This window comes from Pteropus medius, unplaced genomic scaffold, assembly GCF_902729225.1.
Source record: "Pteropus medius unplaced genomic scaffold, Ma_sr-lr_union100, whole genome shotgun sequence".
Classification (NCBI taxonomy): Eukaryota; Metazoa; Chordata; class Mammalia; order Chiroptera; family Pteropodidae; genus Pteropus; species Pteropus medius.
In genome coordinates, this window is record NW_024354500.1 from 28,620,297 (window position 1) to 28,648,059 (window position 27,763).

Genomic DNA, 27,763 nt, shown 5'->3' on the forward strand with positions numbered 1-27,763 from the left:
ACATGAAAAACCGTGGTCTGAGAGTGGCATTTTCCATAACAAACATAAAACCAAAGAGGCATGCAACTTAATTTCAGAAGATAATACCAAATTAGAAATGTAAGTGGAGTATCTGTAATGGATATTAAATGGAGTAAAGAGATTTCCTAGTTTACACTGAGAGCAAAATATATTAAATATTAATTGCTGAGATTAAAAGACAGTGTGTCTCCTTGAAGGAGTTATTTTTGTATGAATAAGTTTGAGATCTATAAGAAAGCCAAGTTGCAATAGGACTAAATTTTTTCTGATAATTTTTGTAGTATTTGCTAAAAAAAAAATCCAGTTATGTAGACAAAATGAGATTATTAACAGTCAGTAAAATAGCTCTAATTAAGATACTGAAGGTTCAACAACAGACATTTTTTTCTGAGAGAATTTTCAGTTTTTTAAACCTCAGAACATGCCTAAGGAAAAAAAGGCTCAAAACTTCTCAGCAACAACTGTTTTAAATGAGATTTGATAGAGAACTGAGAAAGACCCTATTAGAAATCAACTACTGAAACATTTTTGAAAATTTAATGTTTAAGCCAATAAAATGCTTCAGGGTCAGGGTCAACTCTTAGTTGACCTGATAACAAAATAAAGAAAATAGAGCACTAAGTATTGCAGCTTGTGATGAGATTTGTTTTATATTAATTTTTATTATGAATCATATTTAGTTTAGCAAAGGAAACAACTGAAATTTTTGTCACAATTATTGGGCATCAAGAAATTAGAGGAAGGAAAATAAGATGTATAGTCTATAGGTAAATTTAATTATTGAAATTCACCAAAGCTACTCAATTAAAAAAAAAAATCTATCTAGAATAATATCTCTACTCCTGTTTAAATTGTTTCTAATGGTGATGATTTTGAGTTGATGATATGAAGCTAACAACCTTATGGTATTAACAAAGAGAAATTGAATTGTAATTAAAAGCCAGCCCTGATCATATAGTTCTGTAATCAATGCAGAGGAGTACACTCTGCATTGATTACAGAACTATATGATCAGGTTGATTCTATCATTAACAGAGTAAAACATTTTTCTTATATTTTATTCTATACATTGGAGCTGAATCCCTAAGTATATTTAAAAACTATTTATATTTAACAAATATCTTTATATTTATGGAGTATCTAAAGGTACTCATCAAGGTGGATTCATATGAGGCATGTCATTAACAACAGCAACAAAAATCTGTGAGTATATGAAGCACATCTTTTTTAAAGCGAGCAGGGACAATAGCTGCCTTTGCATTAGCAAGTCTAGTTATAATTGTCGTAATATGGCAAGTATAAACAGGTAAGAAATTTGACTTTAGAAATGAGAAGTTTTTGTATAATTTTTATCCTTCCCCATGTTAAGTATTCTTTCCTGATTCGGCTCTCTGTTCCAAAGTTCTGTATTTTTTTTTAACCGTACAACAGAGGGATGTAAACATTATTATTTTTTTAAATTTCCATTGAGCTGTATGTTGACAACTAAATTCTTTATTGTCATTTGATTCTTATCTGTTGTATGTTCTTCTGAGCTTTTAGGACTAAGTTCTGTGTGAGAGCAGAAAGAGCACTGTTGTGAAAGTTTTAGTTCCCACTTCATCATTTTCAACCTCTCTGTACCTCAGTTTCCTCATCTGTAAAAGGTTGGGATCGTGCTATATGTCGTTAGGTCCCTTCTTGATTTAGAATCCTGACTAGCTAATTTTTGAAACAAAATTAGTCTTGAGAGACAAAAAAAAAAAAAGAATCTTCAGTTTAGAAAACTTAGTTTTTGTCTTCTCCTATTGCTGACTTTCTGAAGCTTCCTCTATGAAGAAGGTGGTGGTGGTGATGGTGGTGATGGTGGTGATGGTGGTGGTAGCACTTATTCTGCATTTGGGTTCACTTGTTCTTGTAAGTTCTTTTATGAGCCTCGCTTCATATTTTTAAAGAAAAATTTGAATAGAACAGATTTGACACTTTAAATATCTCTTATAGATTAAAAGGTGTAAGGAGACTTCTGAACATGGGGCATATTCAGATCTGCTTCAGCGTCAGAAGGCAACAATGATCGAGAATAGCAAACTTACAGGAAAGATAGGTGAATTGGAGAGAATGGTAGCTGAACTAAAGAAACAAAAGTCCCAAGTAGAGGAAGAACTTCCAAAGGTCAAGGAGGCTGCAGAAAATGAATTGAGAAAGCAGCAGCGAAATGTAGAAGACATCGCTCTGCAGAAAATCAGGGCTGAAAGCGAGGCCAAGCAGTACCGCAGGGAACTTGAGACCATCGTGAGAGAGAAGGAAGCTGCGGAGCGGGAGCTGGAACGGGTGAGGCGGCTTACGGCAGAGGCCGAGGCCAAAAGGGCGGCCGTGGAAGAAAACCTCCTGAATTTCCGGAACCAGTTAGAAGAAAACACCTTTACAAGGAGAACACTGGAAGATCATCTTAAAAGAAAAGATTCAAGTCTCAGTGACATGGAGCAACAAAAAAATAAGTTAATGGAAGAATTAAAAAGAAAGAGAGACAATGAGGAAGAACTCTTGAAGCTGATAAAGCAGATGGAAAAAGATCTAGCATCTCAGAAACAGATAGCAGAGAAACAGTTGAAAGAGAAGCAGAAAATTGAGTTGGAAGCAAGGAGAAAAATAACTGAAATTCAGTATTCATGTAGAGAAAATATGTTGCCAGCTTGTGCCATCACATACAAGGAGCACGACAAACAGAAAGCAGAAGAACTCAAACAGCAGGTAGATGAGCTAATAGTCGCCAATAGAAAGGCTGAAAAAGACATGAGAGAGCTGAAGTATGAACTTAATGCCCTCCAGCTTGAAAAAACTTCATCTGAGGAAAAGGCTCGCTTGCTAAAAGAAAAACTAGATGAAACAAATAATACACTAAAGTGCCTTAAGTTAGAGTTGGAAAGGAAGGACCAGGTAGAGGAAGGGTATTCTCAGCAGCTTAGAGAACTGAGTCGGCAGTTGAACCAAACCACAGATAAAGCTGAAGAAGTCATGCAAGAAGCTAATGATCTTAAGAAAATAAAGCACAATTATGAAGCAGAATTAGAATCTCTTCAACAGGAAAAAGGGAAACTGCAAAGAGAAGTAGACAGAATCACTAGGACACATGCTATAACTGAGCAGAGTATTCAGCATTTAAATTCACAAGTTAATTCTTTTCAGGGTGAGAAGGAATTCTCTAATGAAAGAATGCAGTTCTGTCAGAGAAAATCAGATCATCTAAGAGAACAATTTGAGAAAAGCCATGCGCAGTTGCTTCAAAATATTAAAGCTGAAAAAGAAAATAATGATAAAATCCAAAAGCTTAATGAAGAATTGGAGAAAAGTAATAAGTGTGCAGAAATGCTAAAACAAAAAGTAGACGAGCTTACCAGGCAGAATAATGAAACCAAAGTAGTGATGCAGAGAATTCAAGTGCAATCGGCAAATGTGGTTTTAGAGAAACAAGCTATCCAGCAAAGATGCGAAGCGCTGAAAATTCAGGCAGATGGTTTTAAAGATCAGCTACGCAACACGAATGAGCACTTGCATAAACAGACGAAAACAGAACAGGATTTCCATAAAAAAATTAAGTGTCTAGAAGAAGACCTGGCCAAAAGTCAAAACTTAGTAAGTGAATTTAAGCAGAAGTGTGACAAGCAGAACATTATCATCCAGAATACTGAGAAAGAGGTTAGAAATCTGAATGCTGAGCTGAGTGCTTCCAAAGAGGAAAAACGACTGGGGGAGCAGAAAGTACAGCTACAGCAAGCTCAGGTGCAAGAGTTAAATAACAAGTTGAAAAAGGTACAAGATGAACTTCACTTAAAGACCATAGAGGAGCAGATGACCCACAGAAAGATGGTTCTGTTTCAGGAAGAATCCGAAAAATTTAAACGTTCGGCAGAGGAGTTTCGGAAAAAGATGGAAAAATTAATGGACTCTAAAGTTATCACTGAAAATGATATTTCAGGCATCAAGCTTGACTTTGTATCTCTTCAGCGAGAAAACTGCAGAGCTCAAGAGAATGCTAAGCTCTGTGAAACAAATATTAGAGAACTTGAAAGACAGCTTCGACAATATCGTGAGCAAATCCAACAAGGGCAGAATGTGGAAGTGAATCATTACCAGAAATGTCAGAAACTTGAAAAGGAGCTGGTGGCCCAGAAACATGAAGTTGAATACCTGAAGCAAAAAATGGATCAACAGATAAAGGAGCATGAACATCAGTTAGTTTTGCTCCAGTGTGAAATCCAGAAAAAGAGCCCAGCCAAAGACTGTACCTTCAAACCAGATTTTGAGGTGGCAGTGAAGGAGCGTCAACACTCGGGAGACCTCTCTTCTGGGAACACAGGGCAGCTTCAGCCAACGGCCAGATCGCCTCTGCTGAGATGGGCCCAAGAACCACAGCAGTCGGAAGAAAAATGGCAACATCGGGTTGAACAGATACCCAAGGACGTCCAGCGCTGGCCATCAGGGCCTGCACTGGAGAGAGAGAAAAGCCAGCAGTGTTACTCTGAGTATTTTTCTCAGACAAGCACCGAATTACAGATAACTTTTGATGAGAAAAACCCTATTTCAAGACTATCGGAAATAGAGAAGATAAGAGATCAAGCTCTGTACAATTCCAGACCACCTGTTAGATGTCAAGAAGACAGATGTGAAACAGACCTGGTGAAGCTTTTGGCACCCTTAGAGGTAAAGTCTGGATTCTGAGTCCTTATCAGCTACCTCATGTCAAGTTTCCTTTCGCTTCCTTTCTCTGCTAGACCAAATTGTTTAACAATGTTAAGTGTGATTGTTGGCTCTTTGTTGTTCTGACAGAAAATAATGCTATAATTTTCTAGAGATTTACCTGCATCTTTACTAAAAATTATCAATCTTTAATTTTTAAATAATTCCGATTAAACAGATATAACAGTTCTACTGTTATAACTATGGGATTATATTCTGAAAAATATGACCATAAAAAAAAGCTAGAAAAACCAGGCAGTTAACTTTAATTTCTAACACGTTCTCTGGGCAAATTTTATCTCAGTCTTTTTAAAACATGCTGTTTTAATACCTTAATTGTCATCTGAAGTTACCTTTAGACTCTCAGAATAGTATTGCTTATTCCTGAACCTTCTTTGGTTTGAAAACTTTATCTTCTTTACTTGTCTCATCTTTGTCATTCTAGAAATTATATTTGGATTAAGAATGGGTAAAGTGATTTAAGGTTCTTTAGGTGACTTTTAACATCTTATAAATTCCTGTTACAGATAGCTAAGAACAAGCAATATGATATGCATACAGAAGTTACAACATTAAAACAAGAAAAGAACTCAGTTTCCAGTGCTGAAGAATGGATGCTTGAAGGGTGCAGAGCATCTGGTGGACTCAAGAGAGATTTTCTTAAGAAAGGCTTAGAACCAGAGACCTTCCAGAACTTCAGTGGCGATCACGCATGTTCGGTTAGGGATGATGAATTTAAATTCCAAGGGCTCCGACACACTGTGACTGCCAGGCAGTTGGTTGAAGCTAAGCTTCTGGACATGAAAACAATTGAGCAGCTGCGACTTGGTCTTAAGACTGTTGAAGAAGTTCAGAAAACTCTTAGCAAGTTTTTGACAAAAGCCACCTCAATTGCAGGGCTTTATCTGGAATCCACGAAAGAAAAGATTTCATTTGCCTCAGCAGCCAAGAAAATCATAATAGACAAAATGATGGCTTTAGCATTTTTAGAAGCTCAGGCTGCAACAGGTTTTATAATTGATCCCATCTCAGGTCAGACACATTCTGTTGAAGATGCCATCCTTAAAGGAATTGTTGACCCCGATTTCAAAATTAGGCTCCTTGAGGCAGAGAAGGCAGCCCTGGGATATTCTTGTTCTTCTAAGACATTGTCAGTGTTTCAAGCTATGGAAAATAGAATGCTTGACAGACAAAAAGGCAAACACATCCTGGAGGCCCAGATTGCCAGCGGAGGTATCATTGACCCTGTGAGAGGCATTCGCGTTCCTCCAGAAATTGCTCTGCAGCAGGGGTTGCTAAATAATGCCATCCTACAATTTTTACATGAGCCATCAAGCAACACAAGAGTTTTTCCTAATCCCAATAACAAGCAAGCTCTGTATTACTCAGAATTACTACGTATGTGTGTATTTGACGTAGATTGCCAGTGCTTTCTGTTTCCTTTTGGGGAGAGGAACATTTCCAATCTCAATGTAGCGAAAACTCATAGAATTTCTGTAGTAGATATTAAGACAGGAGCAGAACTGACTGCATATGAGGCTTTCCAGAGAAACTTGATTGAAAAAAGTACGTATCTTGAACTCTCAGGGCAGCAGTATCAGTGGAGGGAAGCCACGTTTTTTGAATCCTATGGGCATCCTTCTCGTATGCTGACTGATACTAAAACAGGATTACAGTTCAATATCAATGAGGCTGTAGAGCAGGGAACAGTTGACAAAGCATTGGTCCAAAAGTATCAGGAAGGCCTCATCACACTTACAGAACTTGCCGATTCCTTGCTAAGTCGATTAGTTCCCAAGAAGGATTTGCATAGTCCTATTGCAGGGTATTGGCTGACTACTAGTGGAGAAAGGATCTCTGTCCTAAAGGCCTCCCGCAGAAATTTGATCGATAGAATTACTGCCCTCAGATGCCTGGAAGCCCAAGTCAGCACAGGGGGGATAATTGATCCTCTTACAGGCAAAAAGTACCGGGTGGCCGAAGCTTTGCATAGAGGCCTCGTTGATGAGGGGTTTGCCCAGCAGCTGCGACAATGTGAATTAGTGATGACAGGGATTGGCCATCCCGTCACTAGCAAAGTGATGTCAGTGGTGGAAGCTGTGAATGCAAATATCATAAGTAAGGAAATGGGAATCAGATGTTTGGAATTTCAGTACTTGACAGGGGGGTTGATAGAGCCACAGGTTCACTCCAGGTTGTCAATAGAAGAGGCTCTCCAAGTAGGTATTATAGATGTCTTCCTTGCTACAAAACTCAAAGATCAGAAGTCATATGTCAGAAATATAATATGTCCCCAAACAAAAAGAAAGTTGACGTATAAAGAAGCTTTAGAAAAAGCCGATTTTGATTTCCGCACGGGGCTTAAGCTCTTAGAAGTATCTGAACCCTTGATGACAGGAATTTCTAGCCTCTACTATTCTTCATAATGGGATACATTGAAATAATTTTGCACAGGGGCGATGCTCTCTCATTCGTGTGATCTGTCCAGAGCATGATGCTATCAGTTGAATACACAGTCTAGTAATTGTGTCACTCACTCAAAGTGCTATTTATTTCTGGAGGGGTGAGAATAGTTGACTGTTCACAAGAAAGAATAATTTTTAAATTGAAATTAAGAAAAGATTTACTGCTCTTAAAATGGTTCCATTTAGCTTTGAGATTCATAGTTTTTTATCTTGCCCGCACTAAAATAAAAATACATTACTTCAGATATGGGGTAAGCCTGAACTCCAAAAGAACTCTTCATCACTGGATAGATCCACCCTGATGTTAGGATTCCCATTTATTAAACGATCCATTACACTCACTGAAAAAGCACTTCAAAAAGCACCATGGACTCAAAGAGAGAGATGTAAATTCTTTCCCACATCCCTCAGGCTATAGTGTCTCAGATTGCCTTGAAAAATGAAAAAGTTTTTCATTTTCCTATATATAGTAACCTTCTTTACATATTAAATATTAACCTTCTTTACATATTAAATGTTTACCACAATCTCTCATTTCTAGTTAGACTTTGCGCTTAAAAGCAGCATTATGAATGGATTGTGTGTTGGAAGAGGAGGATTTTTCTTCATTCCATGTATTTTTCATATATGTGTACACATTCTCTATTTCAGCTTTCCATTGTTTTATATTTTTCTGTCCAGACAATTGTGACTGTAATGCTAATGCAAAGGCAGCAATTCAAAGTTTGATCTTCTAGTGCTTCGTGAATAAAATTGAGGTATTTTATTTGTCGTCTTGATTTACCAGCTGGGAGGTTAGACAGCTCATTAAGGAATGATCATGGCTTCCTTTGATACCATAAACATTTCAGAAGTACATCTGCTATGTGACATAATAAACGTGGTTAAATGAATGAATAAAAGATCTCAGTAACCTGTGTGTGATGAAAACACATTTTTACATTCTTGTTTTCTGTGGAGAGGGCAGTTTAATAGCTTGGTCATTGACTGGAATATATGTTTTTTACTACTCACACCTGTCAGAAGTCACTGGAAGAAGAAAAGAAAGAGCATGTTGAAAAAGCCAAAGAATTACAGAAATGGGTATCAAATATCAGCAAGACATTGAGAGATGGAGAGAAGGCTGGAAAGTCTCCCTTCTCTAAGCAAAAGGTATTCAATGAGGTCCTGGTTAATAATAATAGTGGGTGGAATTTACTGAGATGATACAGTCCACCTAAATGTTTAATTCTTTACCTTGTTCCTCCCCATTTTTATAGGCAATTATAAATGAAAACCAAAGAGATTAAGTAACTTGCCCAATAAATCACTATATAGTCCAAAACCTGCACTATATATACTAGTCTTGTTATTAGTAAACTAATATGTCGTGCTGCTTTTCCTCATAGTTAGATCTGCTCTTTGATTACTATGATGAGAATTGCCAAAGAGTAGAGTTATCCTCTTTTGTGCCCAGAGTAAATCCACACACTGTATCATAAATGTATGCAGTCTCATTCTTATCAATGTAAACAAAAACTTTCAAGAATTACAAAAATACAAACCTAAGATGTTAACATTTTTGAGGATTGAGCTTAGTTGTGTCTTTCTGGACCTTTTCTAATTTATAAAGAAGTGTTTTCCAGTCAATCGCTGGAAATTCTAGATTGTTGCCCTTTCCTATATGAATTTTTTAGTTAATTTCTTAGCTATCTCCTGTACCCCAACTACTTGGCATTAGCTGGATAGCTCCGGCTCCTGAAATGTCAGTGCTCCATGGTATTAGTTGGACTGCCTCTACTCGAAGCTCTAAGGGCATTGATTGTTAAGGTATAAATTTCAGTATTGCTGCTGCTGCTACTAGTGATAGTGCATGAATTGCTGCTTTATTTTTTAAATTTTCTATTAAGAAATTAAGCAGCATTTTTCTCAAAAACTTTTTCTGCACTGCCCTCCTTCCCCTGCCTGACCTTTGGAAATGATAGAGGCTATTATTAACTATCATTAGTTTCCCCTTCTAGCTCAGCATCAGTACTCACTTATCATCATTTGACAGATATTATTGACATAATTAAATAGGGGAAAACTTCCGTGTCTTGTCTCATTTTCCCTATGATATGAGGTACTTCATCTGGAACTCCCCCTTGAAGAAGTTTTCAGACCTGAGTATATACCTGAATTGTTCAATTGAAATAAAGCCATATTAGCTCACAGTCTTGTGTGCTATATTTCACATAGTATAGAAGAAACGAGAAGTTGGAAAGCAATTACATTTGATGTTTCGAATGAAATCCTTCAGTTATTCCATGTAAATATTTAGTTTAAAATATCCTCTTCCACCCCCCTACCCCACCTGCCTTGTCAAATAGGAAAAGAACTAAAATAGGGACATAAACATTAGCAAGGATTTCTTAGGAGAGCAAGTTTCTTTTGAGAACAGTAGATTATAAACCTTTGATATTTTTTCATTCTGTACTTTTTAAGTCTCCAAAATTTTACTAGATTTGTTTTAGACCTAGTAGAGGTAAAATAAAATACTTTTTAAATGCAGATTGCGAACTAAATTTTAAAAATCTCTAACATTTGATCTCTCAAAGGAATTGAAGGCAACTTGATATGAATAATAAATGTTTTTCAAAATATCAATATGAATTTATTATTACCTATGACCATGAAAAGTATACTTTAAATTGACTCTAGAATCCATCAGGGGATACCTTTTCACTGGCCTATCATTTACTCTCATTTCTGCTGCTTTAAAAGAATGGCAATTTACTTCTGGTATTAGGCATTCAGAAATGATATACTAAGGAATTAGAGGAAAGTGTTAACAGCTTTCTTTAAACAGTTCAGTTTTATTCTTCTGACCATCACAGGCAATTTTCGCTAGTGAAAGTCTTAGCAGTAAAAATTATTTAGTCTTGATCTGCAGACCTACAGATTCATACTGTCACCATAATTTTTTTTCAAAAGAAGCATTGTATCTGGAGCTTGCAGGAAGATACACTTTAGGAGTAGGGTTCCTCATTCACGAATATTTTTGTGTACTGCGATGCACAAGGATGACATTAGGCCAGTGCTTAACCTCTGGCCACCTGGGGTGTTAAGGCAACCTCTATTTATGGTTGGGTTGGGACAAATACAAAGACCATATAATGCTATATTACTTCCTCATGAAAATGATGATATTATGGTTAGAGAGAGGTTTTCCTTAATCATGCATTCTAAATATAAAGTATTCTTATTACCCAGGCCTATAGGCTGATAATAAATAATGGGTTCTTGAGTTGGGTCACCTAGAAAATAATCCTCATTTGGGTCTTAATGAGAACTTGATTAATTTTTTAAAGTTACTATTGTCTAGTCTTTATTTTTTTTAATGCCTACAGTACCTGGTATTCCATGGTGATCTCCCATCCAAGTACTAACCAGGCCCGACCCTACTTAGCTTCCAAGATCAGATGAGATCAGGCACGTTCAGGGTGGCATGGCCATAGACCTGTTGTCTAATCTTTACAAGGGGAGAGTTTGAATGTGTTTTCCTCACCTTGCAGATTTCCAGTGAAGAAATACTAACCAAGAAGGAACAATTATCTGAGGCCCTTCAAACCATGCAGCTGTTTTTGGCTAAACATGGAGACAAGTAAGTTGGTTTTCATTAGCTCTTTTATTTGATGTAGGGAAGTGGTCTTAAAAACGTTCAGCAAAATGGAAGAGGGTAAATTTTAGTTGAGATTTTTAAAATGTAACTCAATAACAAATTTACCAAGTGATGTAATAACATAAGATTATAAAGTTAGCGATTTTATTGTCACTTGTAGTCACTTGTAGTCTTTACCAAAAGCCTGAAATGTGCTTATTATCCCCACATATTACTGATAAGAAAACAGGCTCAGAGAGGTTTAGGATCAATAGCAGGTGAGTTGTGAGGACTTCAAGCCAAGTCTCAATACTAAGTAGTACTCTGAGATGTACCTTTTGGAAAATGTGTGTAAATATGTTCTTTATTTGCTTAGCTGAGACCTGTGGCAACCTGATTTCTCATATTTTGTTCCTACTTTATGTAATACGGCACTTTCTGTATTTTAGCTAATACCTCAGGCAGGGAAGGAATCTCCCCTTTTCTTGAACCTTTTTTGGCTGTCCTCCTTAGGATTATTCTGTAATGACTTTGTACTGTACCTTAGAGAATCAGGTTAATTTCCTTGTAAATATTCTCTTTATTCATCCTTTGGCTTAAACAAATTTCATCTTGAGTAATGGTACCTCACTATCCCTTTTTCATGTTGGGCTAACAATGGGATTATTCTCTTTTGTTAATTTAGAAACTTGTATATACTTGGGAGGTGCTGCTATATTAGTTTATACCCTATCCTTCAGTCTCTTTTTTTTGGCAAGAAAGGATTCCTAGATGTATTCAGGGCCATCTTTAATTTTCATGTACAGCCATTCTAAGACCTAAGCAATCTGTCTCTGAGGTTTTATTTTATTCTATGACCGTATACTTATTTAGAAGAGTAGTCTATGTTATAAAATCATCGAGCCTAATATGTCATTTTTAGCACTTGAAGATTTGCATTCCTCTTTTCATTCTTTCTGGTTATTTTAGAATGACAGATGAAGAAAGAAATGAATTGGAAAGACAAGTGAAAACTCTTCAAGAAAGTTATAATTTATTCTTTAGTGATTCTCTGAAACAACTACAAGAATCACAAACCATAGGAGATATAAAGGTAGAGGAGAAGGTAATACTTTTTTATTTGAAACATGAAGCTGTTTCAAGATTCTCAGTTTTATTGCATGATTGTAGGATTATATATCTGTAGTAAAGAAATGGCTTTGAATTATGTCCATAGAAAAAACATGGATGGTTTATTTAAGTATTTGGAGATTTTAATGTCGTTTATTAAATGCGATCTTACACTTGCTGTCATCTGTTTCTGTGACATCTTAATCTCTGCCTTGCATGGTAAAAGAAAAGAATCATTCATTTTTCTAACTCTCCTCTTTAAAAGCCATTCTTCTGCTGCTACATTAGGTATTTTATAGATGTTGTAAAATAGCTGGAGTCATCTCTAAAGGTGACATTGGAGTGTTATGGGATTTGTTTGATTTTCAGAGATATCCATGAAATTTATCTGAGTAATACTGGGCCGAGTGCTATAGTGAGGATGCCCTAATATCTTGTTAAAATATAACAGAAATCACTTAAAATTTGGCCTGTCCTTAAACTTTTGTAACTTGATAATACACATTCACAGTATTCAACACAGTATTCAGTATTCAAAAAGTTATGTCTATATTCATTTCCCTTACTCCTGGAATACTTTATACATTATTTGTCATATATTGGGGGTATGCAACAATTTTTCTGGTTCATTAGTTTTCGACTTCTGAGGAAGTCTGTATGCTGTAAACATCAATAGCATGGGGTCTGATACTCTTTTTCATGTTAGTAGACTAATCTCATCCAATTGCAGAAAGCATGATGGCCTTCTAGGTATGTGTTCTGTTTTCTCACTATCATCATTTACTCTGTTGTGTCCTCACTAACCTTGTTAATGTACACAATATTAAGTTTTCAATTCACAGATGCATGTTGTTTTCAAAGCTTTTATCACATCCTGTGCTGTTGAATAGATCACTGACATAGATCACTTGTGCATTTGAGCTGCCTAACATTCACAGCATTGCCGCGCCTTGGTAAGTAGAGGATTTTTATGTTGAAGAGCATTTATTTTAAAAAATGCAAACTAAGTTTCAAGAAACTCTGCCCACCCTTGAATCGCAGACTGACCTGAGAATTTTGTATTTCTTTTCAGCTGGATAAAGTGATTGCAGGCACCATTGACCAGACAACTGGAGAAGTCCTTTCAGTCTTTCAGGCAGTTTTAAGAGGCCTCGTTGACTATGACACAGGAATCAGGTTGCTTGAGACACAGCTCATGATTTCTGGCCTAATTTCACCAGAATTAAGAAAGTGCTTTGACCTCAAAGGTGCTGAAAGTCATGGCCTCATTGATGAACAAGTTCTGTGCCAACTTACAGAACTAAATCAAGCGAAGGAGATTATTTCTGCTGTATCACCTAACACAATTCCAGTGCTGGATGCTCTGACTCAAGGCGTGATATCAGAATCCATGGCCATCAGAGTTCTTGAGATACTGCTTTCTACAGGCTTTCTAGTTATTCCAGCTACAGGAGAACAGTTGACCCTACAGCAGGCTTTCCAGCAGAACTTGGTTTCCTCTGCATTATTTTCTAAAGTCCTGGAAAAGCAAAATATGTGCAAAGATCTTATTGATCCATGTACCTCTGAGAGGGTGTCTTTAATAGATATCATACAAAGAAGTATTTTACAGGAAAATGCTGGGATGCGGCTTCTACCTGTCAGATCACAAGAAGGAGGCAGAATAACATTAAAATGTGGAAGAAGCATTAGCATTTTGAGGGCGGCTCATGAAGGTCTCATAGACCGTGAAACCATGTTTAGGTTATTAGGTTCACAGCTTCTTTCCGGAGGTCTGATCAATTGCAACTCTGGCCAAAGAATGACCGTTGAAGAAGCTATGGCAGAAGGGGTGATTGACAGAGATACTGCTAACAGTATTCTAACATATCAGGTTCAAACAGGTGGAATCATCCATTCAAACCCTGCTAAACGTTTAACTGTAGATGAAGCAGTCCAGTGTGATTTAATAACTTCGAGCAGTGCTCTTTTGGTACTAGAGGCTCAGCGAGGCTACGTTGGACTCATTTGGCCTCACTCTGGTGAAATATTTCCCACATCTTCTTCCTTGCAGCAAAAATTGATTACAAATGAATTAGCATACAAAATCTTGGATGGTAGGCAGAAAATAGCTGCTCTTTATATTCCAGAAACTTCTCAAGTCATTGGTTTGGATGTTGCTCAGCAACTAGGAATTATAGATAATGACACAGCATCGATTTTAAAAAACATAATACTTCCTGATAAAATGCCAGATTTGGGAGATTTAGAAGCTTGTAAAAATGCCAGAAGATGGCTCTCTTTTTGTAAGTTCCAACCATCTACAGTCCATGATTACAGGCAAGAAGAGGATGATTTTGATGGAGAAGAGCCAGTGGCAACGCAGAGCTCAGAACAAACTAAAAAATTATTCCTGTCTTATTTGATGATAAATAGCTATATGGATGCAAACACCGGGCAAAGACTTTTGCTGTATGATGGAGACTTGAATGAGGCTGTTGGTATGCTACTGGAAGGCTGTAGTGCAGAATTTGATGAAGACACACCCAGAAAAGAATGTATTGATGTCTTAAGACTGCCTGGTGTATTTCTGAATAATACCCCAAGTAAAGAAAAAGATGAAAGTATAACTTCACCAAGCAGTTTTGATAAATGTCATTGCAGAGAACCTAAACATAAAGAAATCCCTGAAAATACTTTAGATGAAGAGTTTAATGAAATGGAAAATAATGTTTTCAGTAGTGAATTTTATCAGTCAGAAAAGCTGGCAAATACAATAGCAACAGATAATATAGTTAAGAATTCATCCAGTATGAATGTTCCCAATTCTATTTCATATTTAACACAGCCTGGACTTGCAGACATTAGCATGTTTAGACAAGACTCTGAAAACATACCTAGAAATGGTAAAAATCAAAGTCAAGTTGAAACAAAAGAACATGAACATGTAGATGTATGTAGTCATTCTAAAAGCATTCGAAATTTTGCAAGTGATTTGATAATAGATTCTATTGTGAAATCAAAAACTAGTAGAAGCTGTGATTATAATGAAACAGAGATTGAAGATAATATAAACAAGGATTCAAGTATCTTTGACTACTCCCCCAGGCTGAGTGCCTTGTTAAGTCAAGATAAATTAAGGAATGATCAGGGAAGTTTTAAAGATGTACACACCACAGACAGCAATGGAAATAAATGTGAAGTCTCTACATTGCCATCCGATGACCAAACCATATTATGGGGTCAAAGAATGGGAGAAAAATTTCATGACCAGTTTCTGGGAATTGCACCCATAAACATCAGTTTACAGGTAGAACAGAAATCTGGACAGAAATCTTTAAATATTGGTTATAGTGATCTTCAGGTACAATATCACAATGATAAATATGTGTCAGATACTTACGGTGAAGATGAAAAAATGCATGTTGCTTCTCAGCAGAAACCTGAAGAGAAGCAAAATGAGTCCAAAGAAAACTCCTGTGCCACAGCTTCAAGGGGTGACAATGATAATGCCAACGCATCTCAGGTGTGTGCCACATCATTGCTTGAAGAAACTGTCAGTGCTGGTGACTATGAAACGTCACTACTGGATGATCACCAGAGTGACACAGAGACAGACACTGATAGCGATGATGATTTTTATGATACTCCCTTGTTTGAAGATGATGACCATGATTCTCTACTTCTTAAAGATGATGATCGTGATTGTCTGCAACCTGAGGACTATGATATGCTGCAGAAGGAAAACGATGGGGCTGCTTCTCCTGGTGATGTTTTTTATGATGTTTTAAAAGAGAATGAAAATTCTGTGGTGATCCAGGGGGGACTAGTTGACAGCTTAAGTGTAAGGGGAAAAGCACAGTCTCTTCAGGATTTTGTCATAGGTACCGAGAAAGCTGAATTAGATCCCAGTGAAAGAATACATTCAAATTCAGTTGGCTTATACAAGGTCAATGAACAGTTGCTGGAAATCGTATCAGAAAGGGAAAATGCAAATAACCTTGTGGGGGCTGAGTCTGACTTATTGACAGATTATGAAATTATAAGAAGAAAAGAGAACTTCAGTGCTTCATTAAAATGTGATGACGCTGGCTGTTGGAGAGGGAGAAAAGAGTATGTAACTGGACAAGAATTGAAATCTGATACTGATCATTTAGATTCTATGCAAAATGAAAGTTATGGGGATTATGTATATGACAGTAATCAGGATGATGATGAATATGATGATGATGATAAAGAAGAAGGAGTAGGAGATGAGAATGAAAAGCCCATGTGCCGAGATGAGGCTGAAGGTATGGATATCCAGTTGTGTGAGAAGAAGACCAGCCATGAATATCAAAGTATTGATAAAATGATTCTTGTGGATAAAAAGCACAATTACAGTTCTTTAGAAAAACAGCAAAGTGTAGATGTTTTACAACTAGAATCAAGTAGTAAAAGTAGCTTAGTTACTGAAAGAAGCCATCTTCCAGAATATACAACTGATTTTATTAGTAAAAGCAAAGAAAATCTGTTGAATCATGAGATGGCCCTTAAGGATATATTGCTGCCTATCATTAAAGACACTGAATCAGAACACATCCTTGGCCCTGTAGGTATTTTACATAATACCAATATCACTTTAACTTCTGAATTAGGTGATGATCTAATGAACATAAAGGTTAAGTTGATTCAAGGGCCAGAATCTGCTGACTCTGTGAAAGATAACCAATATTTTGAGAATGTGATGCAACAAGTTGACTCACCTTTTGATAAAATCATTTGTTCTGAGCCAGATTTAATAAGAAAACCTGCTGAGGAAATCCATTCGTCATCCTCTGCCTCTGTACCTGTTAAAGATCATCAAGGGAATGGAAGAGAGCTACTTAAAAAGGGAGATGACAAAAACAATATATTAATAGAAGACGAAACATCAGTTCATAAAATTTGCTCAGGTAAAGGAGAAAGGCTTACAGAACGCCTAATAGAAGATAATAAAAATCTCAAACTTTTACCTAGTGAAAGTACAAGTGAGTGTCATGATTTAGTTAATAGTCAGTTTCCATTTCCACAAATCACAGACAATGAAGAACATAATCAGAAAGGAAGCCTTAAAAAAGCAACTGTAACTCTTAAAGATGAACCAAAAAGTCTACAAACAATAGTTAGTAAAAGTCCTGTCCAATTTGAGAATCTTGAAGAAATATTTGACTCATCGGTTTCCAAAATGATCAGTGACATTACTTCAGACATTACATTGTCTCAAGAGAATACAAGTACTGAGAAAGATTTACTAACTGACGGACCTGAGAAAGAGCTTAATCTGTTTACTTATTTAAAACATTGTGCAAAACATGTAAAAGCAAAAGACATACTGAAACCAAATGAAGATACCCCAAGCTGTACTCTAATAGCTTCCCCTCCCATGAAAAAACACTTACAATTAGGAGTTGATAATGCAAAAGAGAAGGCCACCCTTACCCAAGAAGATTCACCTCTGAATGAGATGATTCCATGGAATGATCTCTGTACTAAAGAAGGTCTCTCAGAAGGAGGGATGGATATTCCTCAGTTCACACCAGAAAGGAATGAGAGCACACTTTCAATTTTACCTCTTAGAAATGTGGAAGACCTTGGGGAAAATACTGACTTTGTATCATCGGGACTCTGTGCAAAAGGAATAAGTAACACTTTAAGCACTGACTACTCATTCTTAGAAATTAACAAAAAGAAAGAAATAATTGATCAACAGCCACAAAAAGAAGAAGCCTACTCTCCGAGATTCCCAGAAAAGGAGGTTCGGATTCCTGAATTACCTCAGGTGTTTGTTGATGTAAAGAACATCTTAAAGAGTAGATTAAAAGAAGGTCATATGAATCCTCAAGAGGTTGGAGAACCTTCAGCCTGTGCAGACACTAAAATTTTAATTCAAAGCTTAATTAAAAGGTTTAGCACATCACAGTTGGTGAGCGAAGCATCTATTGTGCCCAGCGACTGTAAGATCAGTGACTCCGCTGGAATTTCTTCCACGAATAATTCACCAGAATCAAGAGCAGAGAGTAGAGACGATCCATTGTGTGTTGCAAATCTTAAGTCTGAGCTTTTCCTTGATCTACTTAAGCAAAATCAGAATAGCCAGAACATTACAGGAGTGTTTGAATTGATGAAAGATTTAACTCAGATGGGGTATGATCTAGAGAAAAGAGGTATTACATCTAAAGTACTTCCACTGCAACTTGAAAATATTTTCTACAAGCTGCTTACTGATGGATATTCAGAGAAAGCAGAACGGGTTGGAGGCTTGAATCAAAAATCATCTACTACTTCTGAGATGGTGGATGAAAAGCAACAGATTCTTGATGAGCTTGAAAGCAAAGAAGGAAACCATGATTCCCTTAATTTACAAAATATGAAAGAAATTGGACCGGAAAACTCTACCGTGTGTGCATCAGTCTTGCCAAGAGATGGGAAGCTGGAGGAACAATGCAGTGATTTCCCAAACCGTTTGGAATGTATTTCAGAGTCAAAAGAAATGACTTCTGGAGATAGCTTAATGGAACAAGTAAGTTGACTTTACCTTCTATATGGAAATAGCTGCATGAAACATTTGGGAATAATCCTATACATTTTATTTGCTTTAAAAACCTTCGTAAAGACTAATGAAATAAAATATCCAAATTTGTGTTTAGTTTTCCAATGAGTTACATCAGTGTTTACAGCACACATCAAAAATGCACGAGTATTTGGCTTTGCTTCAAGATATGAAGCCCCCCTTAGACAACCAAGAAACTCTGGATAACAATCTAGAAGCTTTGAAGAACCAACTTAAACAGTTAGAGGTAAGAATTGTCTACTGCCTGTTATGGATGGTAGTCAGCTGATGTTAATTTGGAAAAATAAGCATAGCATTTTACTTTTATGTTTGAAATATTGGTTCCATTAGTGTTTCTCACTAAATAGTTGTGGGATATGTATTTTTTGCAGACATTTGAATTGGGATTGGCACCAATTGCTGTTATTCTAAGAAAAGACATGAAGTCGACAGAAGAGTTTTTAAAGTCTCTTCCCAGTGACTTCCCCAGAGGACACTTTGAAGAACTGAGTATAAGCCACCAAAGTTTACAGAATGCCTTTTCTTCCCTCAGCAATGTGTCTTCAGAAAGAATGAAACACATCATGCTCGCAATTGACTGTGAAATGGTAGGCAACAGAACGTTTCACATTGATCAAATTTGAGATTTGAAGAAAATTTGATTATTTAAAAATTTAGTCATAAGATGAAATACTTTATTTTTGGTGTTAAGCCCTTAAAACAGAATCATCATTTGTAGGAATTTGAAATTTGGGGATAGAAATAAGTGAACAATTTTGTTTTCTAGTCAAAACTAGCAGTTTCCCATGAAGAATTTCTGCACAAACTTAAGTCGTTCTCACATTGGATATCAGAGAAGAGCAAATCTGTGAAGGATATGGACATTGTGAATATTCGAGATACTGAACATGTAAAGAAAAGTTTGCAGTTTCTCAAGGCAAGTATCAAAATAAATAAGACAAGGCCCATTTAAAAAGCTCGATTTAATATAACAAATGTTTAGAAAAATCTGACTTTGCTAAAACTATAAAGTATTATTTTCTTTTATTGTCACTTGAGATATTTATTCATAGTTGAGACAACTATAAAATAATCACAGCTTTATGGATATGTCATTCTGATGCTGTCCCAACTGCCTTATCAAACTCTTACTGCCACTGACATGTTGATATTTGTATTTATGCATTTATTTATACATTAGTCAAGTCCATAATAGTATAAATTATCCATGTAAATACATCGCAGTATAAATGGTATTTATATATTAGTCATTTTTGTCATGCCCCCCTTTTTTTCCAAGTTCTTAATTTGAACAGTGTGCCTCATGAATGACGGTTAGGCTCCTGGCTTCTGAGTCAGAAAACTGAAATTGTGGTCCATTTAATTTATGTTTCAGATTCCCCGTGGTCTCGTTTATGTACTACCACAACTTACATGGATACTATAAGTACTAGCAAGCGATATTTTAATGTTGATGTTTTCCTTCATTATGTTAATGTTGGATCTTTACCTTTTGTCAGAGTTACATTTTAAGCATGATGTGGCAGGCAAGGTTAAAATGTTCTCAGAGGGTTTATCTTACATATTAATTACCACAGTAGTTAAATAATTTCATCATTACCATTTTTACTAGATGATGAATAGATTTTTGATTAAATGAAAAATGTAAGAATATCAGTAAAACCTTGAGTCCCTAATGTAAGAAGCATTTTAAAAATAAATATTGTTAATATAAACTGTATATTATGGCTTAACTCTCCATTGGTAACTTGTACTACTTTCTTCACAGAATGTGTTAAAAGACCTTGGACATACCAAAATGCAGCTGGAGACTACTGCCTTTGATGTGCAGTTCTTCATTTCTGAATATGCACAAGATCTGTCTCCCAACCAGAGCAAACAACTGCTTAGGCTCTTAAATACAACTCAGAAATGTTTTCTTGATGTACAGGAATCAGTAACTACCCAGGTGGAACATTTAGAGACTCAGTTACAGCTAGAACAAGATCTTGATGATCAGAAGGTTTGCTTTTCTTTGTGAAGTGGGAGTTCTTTGTTTTTAGTTCTTCAGAGTGAAATCTGTAATGCAAATATCCAGGGATTATGGCAAGATAGGAAAGATTTTTCTGGAAAAGCAGTTAATGGACAGGGCATAGTATAGAGATTCTTCAATATGTAATAATATTGGTTTCCGTATAATGCTATAATTTATTGATTTTAATTTTCATGACTCCCTAAAACTACTGTTTTCAGGTGAGAGTCTTCACTTTTTTTTCTAGGAGTAGGATATATGGTTGTACTCAAATTTCAAGGGATAGATCGATGAACATATGAATAAAGAAGGTTAAGGGTATAGTTTTCCTCTAGGAGTTGGTATGGCACAGCAGTTCAGAGCATGGGCTCTGGAGCCAGATTGTCTGAGTTTACATCCCAGCTGTACCATTCACTCATTATGTGAATTTGGGCAAGTCGCTTAACCATAATTTTCTTATTGGTAAACTGGAAATGGTAGCAGTGTTTACGTGGTAGTATTGTGAGCACTGACTGAAAAAATGAACATAAAACACTCAGTACCTTGCCCAGCATGTGTTAGGCTCCTACTAAGCATGATCTCTGGATGTAAGATTAATAACTAGTGTGTGTATATATTTAATAGGAAAATGAAAGAAGCAACATATTTGACTTAGAATATAGCACTCTAATTATATTCAATACAATTAGTAATAAAAAAAGAGGCGGGAATGGAATTAGACATAGTGATTAAGTAAAAATATTGCATGCAATATTCTTTTTATTATCTCTAGAAGCACCCAGGCATTGTCCCTAGCATGATAACCTATATGCACATTCGAATATATTAACAGACAAATCACGACTAACTTCTGTTTTGATATCCTTTTACAGAATTAATTGTGTGTGTCGCAGGTTTCAAGACCTTAAGAAAATGGAATGTTTCTTCCTGTCGGTCAGAAGTTCCATCTCTTACACATGTGCATGGCCAGTATTCTGTTGAGCAATTTCATCCAAACATGATCTCTTTCCATGTATATGAGACATGCTCTTACTTTCTGTGTCACCTTGCTCAATTTGTACCCCACTGCTATCATGTTTACAGCATACTTAGAAAAGCTTATTTTGAGGAATCTTGCAAAATGTGTTCTAATAAGGAACTATCACAATATTGAGTTTATGACCATCACTTAAGGTGCTTTGGTTTTGTTCTGCTTTAGATTGTGGCAGAGCGTCAGCAGGAATACAAAGAAAAACTTCAAGGGATAAGTGATCTCCTTACCCAAACTGAAAATCGCCTGATTGGCCACCAAGAAGCCTTTGTGATTGGAGATGGCACAGTTGAATTAAAGAAGTACCAATCCAAGCAAGAGGTAGAATTTGGTTTTGCATCAGGAGGTCTATGTTGATATTAAGTTTGATTGCTATTATTTGGAAAGAAGTTAGGATTATAGAAAAGTAGCAATCATTTTAGCTTTTCTGAGGCAAGGCATACCTAGATACTCTCTGGGCCTCCTGAGCTATAAACTTTATGTAAGAGTTACATTTCCAACTTTAAGGAAGCCAAGTCACTTTCTTAACTGGTTTTTGGTGAGATGTTGAGTGCAGGAGATATAAAAGAGGTTTGACAGGGGAAAGACCTTGTGTAATGAGTTAAAACTTGTATCCATTTAAGGCCAACCCACTCACTTGCAAATCAGGTGAAATAGGCAACACTTTGGGTTCTTTGTCTTTTTTTTTTTTTTTTAGCTCTTATTCTCTCATCTTACTCTGTAATTTGTTTCTTTTCATTGAAAGAACAAACAATAATGACAGATAAAGATGCTTTATTTTGGTGTCAAAAGAAAGAACATTCTCTAGATAGCTCTTGGCCAAATTCCAGACTCTACACATTGTTAGCTTTATAATTTAATTTTTTTAGCCTCAGTTTCTTCATTGGGCATAATTTCATGGCTACGTTATTGTACGAGTTAAGTAAATATGGTGTGTTAGTGACTAGCACAGTTAATGTTACATAGTAGTGGTTCAACAAGTAGTATCTCTTTTATCTTAAATACTCAGAAAAATTTGGGGAAGCTTAAAATAAAGGTATGGAAAATAATATGAAAGCTCAAACAGTTCAATATAGAGAATGAAAATGCAAAGTAAAGGAGGAAGAGAAGAGGAAAAATTGCATAGACATCCCTAGACAGAGGAAAGCTGTAACTGCTGAGGAGACTTCTTAATCTTGAGCTTCCTAGCAGCCAAGGCAGAGAAGCAGACATTACATATTATAGAGCTCTGGTGTTTAGAAGAAATTATCTTAATATAGAAATTATTTTAGGAATGACTTAGCTCGTAACGTAGAGAACTATTTGTTTTTTTCTTGAGAAATATATAATAAAAAGTAAATGTTTAGGAACAGAATGAATAATATGACTACGTGTTTAAAAGATTTTATAAATGTGCTCATATAATATAAAAAATCGTGGTATGTGCCAATTCGTATATCCTATATACTAAGTACTTCATTGTTTGCAATGTTTTATAAACCACATCTCTTTGTTAAACATGAAAATCTCATACTTTCTTTAATGCTGTTTGAGACTTCAATTTATATTAAATATTGTGATTTAAATAAACTACCTCAAATTAACATATTGAATATGCCTTTTCAGTCTATACATGCTATAATCTCCTTTTCTGCTCAGTGAATTACAACTCTGGAAAAATTAAATAGGTAGTAATTTAATAGATTTTTTTCTTTTGTATTACAAGGAATTACAGAAAGATATGCAAGGAAGTGCACAGGCATTGGCAGAAATAGTGAAGAACACAGAGAACTTCTTAAAAGAGAATGGTGAAAAGCTGTCACAAGAAGATAAATCTTTGATTGAACAGAAACTTAATGAAGCTAAGATAAAGTGTGAACAGCTTAATTTAAAGGCAGAGCAGTCGAAAAAGGAGCTGGATAAAGTTGTGACTACAGCAATCAAGGAAGAAACTGAAAAGGTCCTTATTCAGATATGTGGTACACTGTTGCTTTGTTGAAAATGATTAGTGTGACAGCATCTTGATTTATTAAGCGATATTAGATAGTGGTAAGCAATAATTAACACCAGGGACTGGAATTCTGGGTTTCCAGGTTTATAATTGACCGAATACTACAAAAAGTTTGAAGAATGGCTTTGCTTATATTTTTTAAAAATTTTAAGTGGGATTGTGAAATTGTGAAATGCATGGGGACTCATTAATTACTGTTATGGTTGAAATTTTGGAAATGTACTTTTAGGAAGAGTAGAAACTTCAAAGTAACTTCCTATTCCTCTAAGGCTTAATTTCAGGGTATTCAGTTTTCAGTTTGTGTCAGTTTTTAGTGTCTCCACTCTAATTTTAAATGATCTAAATATTTACTTTTAGGATGTCTTAAACTAATGCCCCAGCCTATATTCAGAATACCCACTGTGAACTTTCTCCCCTAGGTTGCAGCTGCGAAGCAGCTGGAAGAGAGCAAAACCAAAATAGAAAACCTTTTGGACTGGTTGTCAGATGTTGACAAAGACTCAGGAAGGGTGGGGATAAAACAGAAACAGGTAATTGAACAGAACGGGACTTATTTTCAAGAAGGTGATGGCAAGTCAGCGATTGGAGAAGAGGATGAAGTCAACGGTAACCTGTTGGAAACTGATGTTGATGGGCAGGTTGGAACCACTGAGGAAAATTTGAACCAGCAATACCAGAAAGTTAAGGTTTGTTATCTTAAACATAATGCTATTGTAAAATTCTATTTTCAGATCTGTAAAGACACCTTAGCACATGAGTTATCTTTTCAAAACTTAATGACCATTGAGAGTAAAGTTCTTTTTATCTAGGTTCATCATTATGTGAAATATAAGTTATTGTGAGAATTCTAAGCAAGTCAAAGGCAATGAGAAATAAATCATTAGATATGGCATTCTTATAAATGAAGCAGGTTTATAAGGAATTAATAGAAATAATAATAATAATAGATTTATAGAGCAATTGCAGTGGGCCAGGTACTTATTCTTCTATGTTCTTCCCATTTTAATGCATTTAATTCTCCCAGCTACTCTCCTGAGGTTATTATTCTCATGTTACAGATGGGGAAACTATAACCTACAGACGTAAAATAACTTGCCCAAGGTGACGCATCTAGTAGGGGATGGAGTTTGAATTTAAAACTAGGCCCAGTCACTCTGCTAACTTCTAATCCATGTTCGTAGACCAGCTTGCCGTGACATTCTCTCTGAGCTTCAGCTCTTTCCAGTAACTGCTATGATTGAGAAGAGGAAAGAGCCTTTCTAAAATTTCACTGCATGATGGAAATCAGAGATAACATTAAGGCTACTATAGGAGCAAAGGCAACTCGAAAACCATTTTGGTGTTACACATAACCGATCATTTTATTTCAGTGCTTGGCTTCTGGTGGTGAAATGACTGGACTTTTGCAGTACTGTGTGTTTTTCTCCAAGTTGGAGTCTTTGGACTAGAATGCTCTCTGTGAGGGTCTTATGTCACAGGAAACAAATTAAACCAGAAGAAAGATGGGAATATTTACTGTATCACAATGTCAAGGCGCTGATACAGGACCTTATTGTAATTGTCGCTTGTAATGAAAAATTTAATGAATTTCTAAAGGAACTTTACGAGTCAGTTACAAAGAAGTCAGGAAAGGTTAGTAACTTGACCTGAGTGGTGAAAAATAACAGTGAGTGGATCAAACATAAAGATGCCTCACAGGAAAGCCTTTGTTTTTAGGCACAGCATGCCGTTTGTCTCCTGATTTTTTTAGACTCTGAAACTACTTGAGAAATTCCTAATTTCCTGAGAAGGTGAAGAGATGGCCCAGGGGCCTGATCGTGGTTGTGTGTCTAGCTCTCTCTAGTGGTGCCACATGTCCTGGGCCAGGCTGTTTTCCTACAGATTGAGTTTTCTCATCTGAAAAAGGAAGGGGATAGAGTAGATAATTTATAAGGTATTCTATATATGTATCCAACCTACTATGTGCTAAAGACCTACTGGAGGAGAGTATATGAATATAATTCGTAGATCAAAGACACAGCCCACGATGTGGCCGGCATTGTTACAGAAAGTAAGGATACAAGTATTAATGGTTCTGTTCTCATTGAGATCAGACTTGTAACAGAACAGTTGCCCTATAGCAATGCTTCTCAGTCCTTTTCACTTCATAGCATACAGTTATTATTATTTAGCCCCTATGTGCCAACACTGTTCTAGGTACTTGGGGTTCCCTAGTGAGTGAAATACATTCCTTGCCCTGATGCTTGCATACTAGGTTTTGAGGATGATAGAACAGGCAAGAAATAACTAAATTCTGTGGAATGTTACAAGGTAACTTTTTGCTGAGAGAAAACTGTTGAGTTAGATAGGGGTGGTTGTATGTGGGGTCGGGACCAATTTTTAGTTAAATAGGATCATCAGAGTAGGCCACATTGAGAGGATGAGACCTGTGCAAAGACTTAAAGGAGATGGGGGTCACCAGACAGATACCTGGGGAAGAGCTGTTACCAGGCAAGAGAACAACTGGAGGAAAAGTTTCTAAAGTACTTAATGAGGTGGGGGTGAAGGTAGGGTGGGAGAGACCAGAATACTTGGAGTGGAGTGGGAGAGGACCAGGTTATATAGGAAGAGCTCTGAGGTAATGGGATTAAGTCATTTGGCTTCAAGTAAACCAGTATAAGAAGTGTGGGAAATTGCCCATGAGGGTAATTATCTTTCTTTTTGGTCATATTCACATGGCATATTAGGGTTAATGGAAAAAGCTTCTTAGGGCCTGAGAGAAAGGGACTGTAGCCTCCCAAGTCCTTACCCACCTCCACCTCCCATCCCCAGAGCTTCCCTAAAGGCTGGAGTAACCCCTAGCTATGCACACCTGTGACCTGCTTGCAGCATACCTGCCAGAAACTCTACTTTCTGCCTTCGGGTTGGATTTTAATCTCTGGCACATGTCAGGCTCTTTGGGAAGTGTCAACATATGTGATTTCATGTACTCCTTTCAGCAAACCTGTGACACGTAGGGGTTATTGTCTCCATTTTTCACATGCAGGAAACGGGCTCAATGAATCTAGTGGCTGCAATGTTCTCTTTTATTGTATGTGTTCCTCTAACTTCAATGGGCTTCTCTGAATGTATATTGTTTCTTGCTTAATTATTGTCATAGTGTTTCTGTAGCTTTAAAATTACAGATTCTTTTCTATTTAAACGTGTTTTCAGGGTATTCATAAAAAATATTGCACCCATTTGCTCAATAATTAGGTAAACAGCAGTCTCTTTAGGGTGGTTGTGAGAAGCAGTGAGTAAAATGAGATCTGATTGTAGCTGCTTGTTTTAGAAATCGAAGAGAAATTTGTTACATTTCTTCTAAACTTATCAAAAACAGTACTTGTCCTATGTGATTATTTATTCTAGAGAAGATCGGAAGTCTCTTTAAGATTAGACTGCTCCAAATGTAGCTTTTGCTATTCCGAAATTCACCAATGAAGGGAGGAAATACTGTGCTTCTTGAAAAGGTTAACAAGAAGCCAATTGTCTGCTTATAGATCATTTAAGTCTCTAGGCCCTGAGGCAACAGAGGGCTCCGTACAGCTTCAATGTGACTCTGTCAGTGCTTTAAAATTACTATCGATTTGTTTTCACGTAGGCCCAACATGAGAAGATCATCTCTCAGCACCAAGCTGTCCTCATGGCCACTCAGTCTGCACAAGCCTTGCTTGAGAAACAGGGTCACTATCTCTCTCCTGAGGAAAAAGAGAAACTGCAAAAGAACATGAAGGAACTGAAAGCGCATTATGAAACTGCACTGGCGGAGTCAGAAAAGAAAATGAAGTTAACGCATTCCCTGCAGGAAGAATTAGAAAAGTTCGATGCTGATTACAGTGAATTTGAACACTGGCTGCAGCAGTCCGAACAAGAACTTGAAAACCTGGAGGCAGGTGCAGATGATTTCAATGGTTTAATGACCAAATTGAAGAGGCAGAAGAGTTTCTCAGAAGATGTTATTTCTCACAAAGGTGACTTGAGGTACATTACAATTTCTGGAAACAGAGTGTTAGAAGCAGCCAAATCTTGCAGCAGAAGAGATGGCAGTGGCAAGGATAATATCGACACTTCTTCAACTCACAGAGAAGTCCAGAGCAAACTGGATCATGCTACCAATCGGTTCAGGTCTCTTTACTCTAAGGTAATTTTATTTTTATGTTTTAAGGGGAAGATCAATCTGTGATTATAGTTTTCATTCTATTCTCTTAACTT

At 36.5% G+C, this 27,763-nt stretch overlaps 1 protein-coding gene and 1 pseudogene across 22 annotated transcripts in view; one reads left to right on the plus strand and one right to left on the minus strand.

Annotated features, from left to right (window-relative positions):
• Positions 1–27,763, plus strand: part of DST (dystonin) — a 404,042-nt gene that overhangs the window by 259,393 nt on the left and 116,886 nt on the right. For 11 of the 22 annotated variants that reach the window (XM_039853089.1, XM_039853093.1, XM_039853091.1 and 8 more), the window contains 12 exons: positions 8,226–8,354; positions 10,736–10,824; positions 11,791–11,926; positions 13,004–18,451; positions 18,579–18,728; positions 18,874–19,089; positions 19,269–19,418; positions 20,271–20,504; positions 21,712–21,864; positions 23,249–23,482; positions 23,953–24,219; positions 27,153–27,692. In XM_039853089.1, the coding sequence (XP_039709023.1) occupies positions 8,226–8,354; positions 10,736–10,824; positions 11,791–11,926; positions 13,004–18,451; positions 18,579–18,728; positions 18,874–19,089; positions 19,269–19,418; positions 20,271–20,504; positions 21,712–21,864; positions 23,249–23,482; positions 23,953–24,219; positions 27,153–27,692 (7,746 nt within the window). Of the gene's footprint in view, positions 1–2,001; positions 4,702–5,264; positions 7,164–8,225; positions 8,355–10,735; positions 10,825–11,790; positions 11,927–13,003; positions 18,452–18,578; positions 18,729–18,873; positions 19,090–19,268; positions 19,419–20,270; positions 20,505–21,711; positions 21,865–23,248; positions 23,483–23,952; positions 24,220–27,152; positions 27,693–27,763 lie in introns of those variants that run through there. The other 11 variants (XM_039853102.1, XM_039853100.1, XM_039853103.1 and 8 more) reach the window with 4 other exon arrangements.
• LOC120595295 (uncharacterized) lies at positions 10,562–10,680 on the minus strand (annotated as a pseudogene).